Genomic DNA, 9186 nt, shown 5'->3' with positions numbered 1-9186 from the left:
GACAATCCTTTGATATGCTGAAATCCATCTAGAGCTCTCGAAGTCTTTGTTGTCTAGTGAAGCTTAAAACACAAAAGTGACTGAAACATGGAATGCTGCACCCCGAGAAATCCAAATGCTGCAACTTTTTGTGAAGCAATGCCTCCGCAGAATCATACGTATATTCTGGCCAAATGTAAACACGAATTTCGAATAATCAACTGACACTCTGGAACGGCTACATTCTACGTAGACCAGCTAACAACATCAACTGGAATCCTCAGGGTAACCGCAGAATCGGAAGACCAGCGCACACATGGAGGCGAAACATTTATATCGTAGCTGCTACCATGAACAGAAGTTTGGGGGGAAATAAAATTACTTTCCCACACACAGAAAACAGATTCGTGTTCACAACCGAATTTGTTGCCAATCGAATGATTCGGTTGTACACATAGAATTTTTCGGTTTTAGTAACAGAAAATCAGTGGACAGAGAAGAATTTCGATTGAAGCAACCAAAGTTTTGCTGCCACTTCTAAAATTTTGTAGCCATAACTGTATAATTCGAATTTTTTCCTTTCAGAATTATAGGGTCGCTATTCTGTTCAAAAAATTCTGTTGGACAGAGATATTAGTTTTCCATGCTTTTCAGAACTTTAGGTTTATTTAAAGAAAATAAACCAACGTTTTTAAAAGGTAAAAACGTAACAATATGATTTAAAAATTGACTAGTACATATTTGTATTGGAAAAAATATAGGACTCTAAAATTGCATTCGAAATGTGAAAGAAATGTCATAGAAGTGGTCATAGTATACTAGCATTTATTTCGATAATGAAGTGATTCTTTAGAAGTTCTGTTCTGATTTTGATTTAAGTATATAGTGAGAATTTGGTTAATATAAATCTTAACTGCTTTCTCATGACTACAATTCTACACACACATACATACTTCTAACTTTTGATTGTGTGTGTGTGTTTAATATGTATGTATAAGTATTTGTATTAAATTCAAGTAAATCCCAGCGGGAAAAATATAAAAACCTTTTAAAAGGCTTTATTTAGCAGGCTCATGGTCTTCCAGTCCCATTGCCTAGAGCTTTACTTGGCCTCCTCTGACAAAGGCCCTTTACGAGACCTTCTAAAGATGACTTGTAAAAAGATTTAATAAAACAGTTGCGTACTAAATATGTATATAATATAAACATTTTCTAATAATTCCTGTCATTTTTCCAGCTGGGATTTTGGTTATTGTTTGTACCCAATACATGCCAGCACGCCGCATGTATTTAACTAGATAATTATTCTTATTTTTAGTAATTTCATTTCATTTAGTTTAGTTTGATTTCTACAAATTAATTGATTTATTTTATAAGATATTGGTTCCAATTTGTTTTCTTTTAGTTTAGTTTAGTTTAATTTTATTAACTATTTTCTATATATTTGTGGTACATTAGTTAATAATTAGATAGTATTTTATATGTATCTAGTTATATTTAAGTAATATAAGTATGTCTGTATGTACTTATTTATGTACGTCATATGTAGAGTATATAAATTTATTTTTTTAGTCTTTTATTACCTTAATTTTATATACAAATCTAATAAAAGGGGTTTTTTGTTTGTTTGTTTGTTTCTTATAATGGGAGGTTTCATTTTTTATATTTATTTTTTTATTTTTTCATATAAGTAAATATAAATAAGTTTAATAATAAAAAGGATATTGAATAGTGTCTTAAGTAAAAAGGAACTAAGCTGGAAATAAGTTTTTTTTTCTCATAATAATACAAATATTTTGTGTTTAATTACATGAAGGTTGAAGGACTGACATGCATAAATTAATATTAATTGCTATTTTAGTTTAGTTTAATTAGAATTTTCCCATGGAGTTGGTGTAAAGTAAAATGGTTGAAATTTGTAATGCTTGAGTAGATTTCTATGTACGTGTAATTTTACCGAATTTTTTTGTTACTGTGGAATACAAAAACTCATTTATCAAAGTTTAAACAAATGTTTAAGAAATATACAATAAGGGTATTCATTTAAAGGCTTAAGTTTCCTATTTGTGGAAATTTGCGAGATGTATTTAATGAACGCACTATTTTAGATAGATGGATTTGAGGGGATGTGTTCTATAAGAATTACATTTTCACTCGGAGACCCATAGGATACATTGTGACACCCTTTAGAAATAGAACTAGATGTAAAGAGAAAAAATTTATTGAAAAGAAAAGAAAGAAGGTGATGCAAAGAGAAATAAAGTGAAAACCCAGTCTAAAAAGAACAGTCATATTACCTAAAATAGCCAGCCTATTCCCCTGATAAAGCCTAGATTGCCTAGTTCATATCTAGCTACATCCCGCAGTTCATCTGTTCTGCTGTTTCTAGTTCCTCAATAACCTTGCACATCCTACAAAAAACCTGTGCGACCATAACCCATTTACCTATGAATGCTCCAATTGATCAGTTACCGGATATCAATCCTAATAAAAATCTGAGAGTTTTCCTATCCAACCCAATTAGTATTCTGGTTGCCTTTACATCCAACTTTTGCTAAATAGCCTTGGACACTCAGCAATTCAACGTACTACATTGATAGTTGGATGGTTCGTAGAGTTCCGGAAATTGTAGTCCAGATTCAAACCTTGTTTGGCCAGTTCATCTGCTATCTTAATTCCCAGTACACAAGCCTGTTGCCAGATTTATTCAAATAAATCTGGCCTTGACGACTAAAAATACCTTCAAAATACACGTTCAGATATGTTTGACGACTTACATACTGTTGCTATTTATATAGCAAGAACAGTAAGAAATATATTGTATGAATTTGTGTTTAACGACTGCTTGCAACATTCATCAGTAGAATCATCTACCTATCAACAATGTTGATATCACGCAGTTATTAGCCTTATTTATAAGTATGGCAACACTAAATGTTCAAGCTGCTAACATTAACATTGAAGGTTCTCAAAGCTCTAGAATTCGAATATTCTAGTTTTGTCCGTTAAGATCACAAACCTACACGTTGTCAGATGGCGCTGTGTATAAATAGTGGCTGCAGTTGCAATCGTCAGTTAATCATAGGCGCTGTTATAATTAACATCAACAAAGTGTAATTTAAGTGTGTGTATTATTGTGAATTATAAACGTGTGTGTGTAAATTTTAAGCTACTAAACTGCTTTTATTTGCAATCAAAAGTATCCGGTTTATTTAGAGGAAATTAACCACCGTTTTTACAAGGTAAAATCGAAACTATATATTAAACAGATAATTAAAGATATGCAACAAATCACAGTTGTCATAAAATCGAACCGTCTGGTTATTTTGAGGTTATAAATTTTATTTTGAGAGGAAATTTTCAATAGGCAACGATTGTGGTATATATTTGTCCCTCATTCAAAACCATGGTTTGACATTTTCTTTTGTCTGTTTTCTATTGCAATGTTACTGAAACTAGCTGATTCATATCGATATAAATTTATGGCAATTTGTTTCAAAGATTAAGAAATCTATCCCAAAAGTTTCATACAATATTCACACATCACATTCCTGAGAATTTTTAATACTAAATTAGACCAAAAAAATTTTTTTTTTCGATAGCGTTTTTTGCTACTAAACAATAGGTGGTAAATTTCGAGCATATATGCTTCTTTCGGCTGAGAAATCTACAGCACTGTATTGTCCCCGAAATACTTTAAAAACAATGATCCAATTAAACTGTTCAATTGGAAAACCCCTCTATCTCACTTTGTATTCTAAAAGAGTGATTACAAATTACATTTTCTGAAAGCTTATGTCCTCTTCTACAATTTGTTTGTACATCATATTAAAATCGGACCCAGTGGTTTAGATGATACAGATTTATTACCACCATTCTTGTGATCGACCAATTGTAATCAGTATTTATTATGTGCAAAAGTGCTCATAACGCCCTTTATTCGGTCGTCAAGATTGATAGACAATTAATGAGATACAAAACAAAATCCAGACAGAAAATCTGGAGTCAAGATGCAACAAGACTCCTGAAGCGTGAACTCTATTCCAAATATTGCAAAAACGCTCTTAGACGTATGGAGTAAATTCCCAAGAATGAGAAAAGTCTTCGGGAATATTTCCATTATTGCTTAAAATTTATCTTCAGCCATAAGAGGATCCTTTAAAGAAGTAGTAGACGATCATATTTTATTGGCTTTGGTGAATTACATATCGAATCCAAATTGGATGAGATAATCTTACTCACCAATAAGATAAGATGGTTTAAGTCATAGGGAATTTCTCTATGATTTAAGTCTTACGTCCAAATACATAAAACATTTTTAAATTAATAAAATGAAAAATAATATGGCCTTTAAATTAATTTCGGTAGAGGAAATTCCGATCAAACCAATTGCTAGAGTTTGCTACCCAAAATGAGTAACGACAGCCAAAAATTTATTATTTTTTTGGTTGTCAGAAATAAATAAGCTTCAAATTCACAATATGCTGGTTGGCGCGCATCCAAAATGTAAAATTTTCCATGACTGTGGCGCATAAATCAGGCTGTGCATGTTGTGTTATGTTTGCCGAAGACGGTTATGGCCTTTTCAACATAGTTCTCAAAAAAATCTGGACCGATGACGCCACCATTCGAAAATCCACACTAAACAGTTACTTTCGGAATACATTGCACGCTCTCATGTAGATTGATATTGTCCCAAATTCGACAATTTTGTTTGTTGACGTACCCATTCATCCAGAAATTGGCCACATCTAGGGTTCCTACGCCGGAAAAATTTCCCGGGAATTCCCTAGAATATTTTTTTTGTTAATTTTCGCGAAATGTTTGTCGGGAATTTCTTCATAAGTTTTCTTCTAAAAGTTACTCTATTCAGATACGTTTCGATGGCCAAATTTGTTGCTAATTGAATTATTCTATTATATCCATAGATTTTTTCGGTTCTAACAACAGATAGTCAGTTGGCAAAGAAGTATTACTATTGAAACGAATTTTTTTTCACTCAACTCAAGCCACAGCAGAAAAATTTGGTTATTAAGAATGAATCAAATTTAAAGTTTAAACGAATTATTAAGATGCCTAACATTACATCTTTTAGGGATATTCAATTATCATTATTCATATGTAGAGAATTATTATTTTCTCTAATTTTTGTTATCTACAATCAGATTTGAAAAATGTCTCTATTTACACATGTTTTGTAGATTGTAATATGGTCGAAATTCTTAAATTTTTTTTAATAAACAATGAATTTATTGATTTCATACTGATTAAAACTACAATTGTGACAATACAGATCAAATGCCACTATTAAATAAGAAATCCTTATAAAGGCTGGACCAACAACCAAATACAGTTATTTTATACTTATTTTAAAACCCTGGTAAAATTAAAAAAGTCAATTTATTTTTGGTTTAATTTAGTGTTAAAAAATTTCCGGGAATGAAACTATTTTTTAATTTCCTCCCGGGAAAGAAAAAATTAACGGAACGTTGCCCTAACAGAACACCCATTTTGATAAAACCATTTTATCTATATCAGCTATATCAGTCCATGGTGATTTGGCAAAACAAATAAAATAAATTACAGTCAATTCGACAGATATAGCTTCAACAATATGGCCGCTATCAATTGTCAAAGTGCTGTCTTCCCCTATTGGAAGTCGTTTTATTCTGAATTCTATGTTTGAACAATAGTTTGAGCTATACTTTTTTTACGGCCTCTAAGAATACTGATGATGTTCGTAGAGGTCTAAACAATTCGTTACATTCCACTAAAAAGTTAAATGTTTAATAAGTTCTTTTAAATTTCCAATTACATTCAAATCGAACTTGAGGAGCTTGTAATTCCTTAAACATTTTGCCTCCTTTTTCCAACACAGTCTTATTTAATAAATGTTTTTTTTTTTGTGATGACATTAACCAAATTTAAATAAGTGTTAAACTTAAATCATTTTAATAATTCTCACGAGATTTTTCTCACTTAATTAACATTCAACTTGAAAAAAAAAGAATGCTAACATTTATCATTCAGAATATGAATGAAGGATGATGTTGTTGAAAAATTCATAAGCCCATTAAATTTATAATTTAATTTTATAATGTAAATTTTGTATAGGTTTGTTTGCATCTGTCCTTCAACCGTATGCAAATTAAATTAAATATTAAAATTTTGTTTTATGTATAATTTTTTTATTTTTTTTTGGTATTTTTTTTGTATATTTTTTAGTGTTAGGTTCTACTATATATATGTAAGTATTTAAGGGATACGTATGTATGTTAGGATAAAGTATGCATATCAAATGACGACATCATCTTAATGTGGAATTAAAAATGGAATTATTGAAGTAAAAATTGTTCTTTTGAAAATTCTAATTTGAAATAAAAAACTAAAAAAAAGAAATACTTGATGTAATCAACAGCAACTGGAGCAGTAGCATCACAACTAATGCCGTCACCTAGGATTCTTCTTTGCATACATCCATGGGTAATAATAAGCAAGGAGATGTTGGAATTGTTTGTGCATGAATTTGTGTTGGTGGCTGATTGGGGTGAGGAGATTTACGTAAACTTAATAAAACGGGATAATGTAAATCTTCATCGTACAACGATGAGTTCATCAATTCCAAGTGACGTTTCCAAATGGTTTCATTATAACGTTGGGTTAATTTAACCATAAAGCCGCGGGCCACCGATTCTTCTATAAACAAAGACATGGTTTTGCCGCGCCTAGGAGCCATGATTAAAGCTTCCCCCTGGGCGGATAGATAATACCAGACAGTGTCCACCAAAGCAGAACGGGCTTCATCGAAGAACAAACAGTCGGCCGACAGTATTATATCAAATTTGCCCGCCTCCGAGGGTACACGGGCTGCCCTATCCTCCCATTTTAAGACGGAACATTTTGTATAGCAGGAGATTTCATTGAGACACACAGTCTTTTTAACATTTTCCACCGACACTTCATTGCCATCGGTCAAATGTACCGCATAGGGTTTGGCATATTTCGATAGCATCAAACCCGAGAGACAGGTAAAACCACCACCCAATTCCAAAATCCATTTATTATTGTAGGCCTGTAAATCGGACAATACAAAGGCGGTGAGAGCCTCTTCCGAGGGCCATACACAGATATTGCCAGTATTGTTGAAACCCATTAAATCCGTAGCAGTTAAATGCCTCTCCATGTGGTGTATGTTGACCGTAAACTCTTGCTGCGTTTGACCATCCAATATCACTTTGTATTTGTACCAATTCTCAGGTTTACCCAAATAATTCAAGGTGCCATGATCTTCAAAACTGTCCTGTCTGAGCAGATCAAACGACTTGAAACGTCTTACCGATGCGGTTTGTTCATTGATGCACTCCTCGCCCGACGACGAAACAGTTTCTTCGGAGTCTTTGCGCAAGACTTTGGCTAAAATCTTCCAACGTTTGCGGGCAGTGTTTTGTATGACAGGTGTGGCTGGAGGTGTTAGAGGTAATATGGCTTTAATATCATCACATTTCACCATTAAAGGTTGCATTTGTAGACTAGTAGTATTTGAATTTCTTATAACAGACTTGACATTTACATCGGTCATTGCTGCCGCCGAGCCAACTTCCGTTTCCTCAGTCAACATCGTGGCAGTATCACAATTTAAAGTTGTTGTTGTTGCAGTTGCAGCAGGTGTAGTTGCAGCTATAGATGGTTCGTTTTGTTGTAGTAAGTGAGCACCGTTTTCTTTGATCGTATTGAGAGTATTGTCAATATCATAATCCAACATTATTGATATGGTTGACAGTTGCTGTTGCAAAGTAGTATTAGTAGTAGAGTTTTTTGTTGTTGCAGCAATAGCAGTTGTTAGAGTAGAAGTAGAAGTTTTAGCAGTAGAAGAAACAGAAATATTTTGTACTGAAGAATTTGACATAATTTCTATTTTGTTTTTATTTGATTTGAAATTTTACTTAGTTTTTTTTCCTTTTTTTTAGATTTGTTTATCTTAAACAAGTTTTTGATATGATTTTTCTTTAGTTTTAAGATTTTCTTACAAATTCATATTGATTTTGTTCTGAAGACAGTTGTTAAATGGAGCAGATAATCCTGAAAATAGACAGAATAATAGAAAAATACATTAAATAAATTTCTCATATGTGTAAAGTTTTAGAGCACGAATTTCAATGTGAAAGAGTAAAAGGTAGTTTGCCAAAAATTTTAAACTAGTTTAAGGTTACATTAAAATATAACCATGGTCAAAGTATAATGTCTTGGCCAGATTGACTGCATTACTAATGATGAAGATATTCGAAACTTAAAGACATATTTTACTTTATATAACCTACAGATGTTATACAAATTTGACATGTTTTTCTTTGGGTTTGTGAAAAAACTAAATTTTTTGAACATATTTTCCCCGTTTTTGGAGTTTCGGTGATTAAATAAAAACAATGACATAAGTTATCAACCTATTTATTAAATAATGATTACGATATCTCAATTTCATCGGCCAAAAGTCCAACTTTTTGTTAACTCCGATTTCAAAAATTTTAATGCCATAAACATATTGAAACTAAAAATTATATACAAATATTGGCAATTGTGGGCGTGGCATCCTGTTAAACTCAAATGTTTTGTTATTTAAAAAAAATTTGATTTTTTTTAAATTTGAACAGAAGTAAATTATCATTACTCGCAAACTGGTATGATGTGTCACTGTACCGTTTATAACTGTTGTTTTAATTAATTTTTCTCAGGTTCTATATTTTAGTCAAATATTAATTTCAGTGGAATAAAAGTCCTTAGGGTCAAAAGGGGTTAAACTAATTTTACTACCAGAAGAAAGGCCGAAGCGTCCTCTTTAAGCCCATATATACTTATTGGCCTGTTTTGACCTGTTTGTTGAACACTTTTTTCATTTGAATGAAAATGGCCGAGGACTAAGCCTACTGAAACTTGCTGGAATCGGTCCATTATTTCACATAGCACCCATACAAATGTTTTCTCGAAGTTGAACTTTATCGGTCGTAAATAGTTAATTGATATATATTTTGCTCCAAATATATCTTATATATACTGAATTCATTTCATCTAATTTTATGATGATTGGTCCATAATTAATCATAGCTCCAATATAACGCCCGCTTCCAAAAATCACTTTAACGAGCATAAATCTCTTAAAAATACAGGTATAAACTTAAAATTCAACAAAAATTAACTTCATACGGACTTACA

At 31.9% G+C, this 9186-nt stretch overlaps 1 protein-coding gene across 1 annotated transcript; it reads right to left on the bottom strand.

Moving 5' to 3' along the window:
- Positions 1-6145: 6145 nt before the first annotated feature.
- Positions 6146-8102, bottom strand: LOC135950220 (calmodulin-lysine N-methyltransferase). Its single transcript, XM_065499750.1, has one exon. It carries the CDS (start codon positions 7883-7885, stop codon positions 6434-6436), a length of 1452 nt encoding a protein of 483 aa, XP_065355822.1. The 5' UTR covers positions 7886-8102; the 3' UTR covers positions 6146-6433.
- Between the last annotated feature and the right edge of the window lie 1084 nt (positions 8103-9186).

Source organism: Calliphora vicina, chromosome 2 (genome assembly GCF_958450345.1).
Source record: "Calliphora vicina chromosome 2, idCalVici1.1, whole genome shotgun sequence".
Lineage (NCBI taxonomy): Eukaryota > Metazoa > Arthropoda > Insecta > Diptera > Calliphoridae > Calliphora > Calliphora vicina.
The sequence above is the reverse complement of the archived record's forward strand: the minus strand, read 5'-3'. Positions and strand labels throughout refer to the sequence as shown.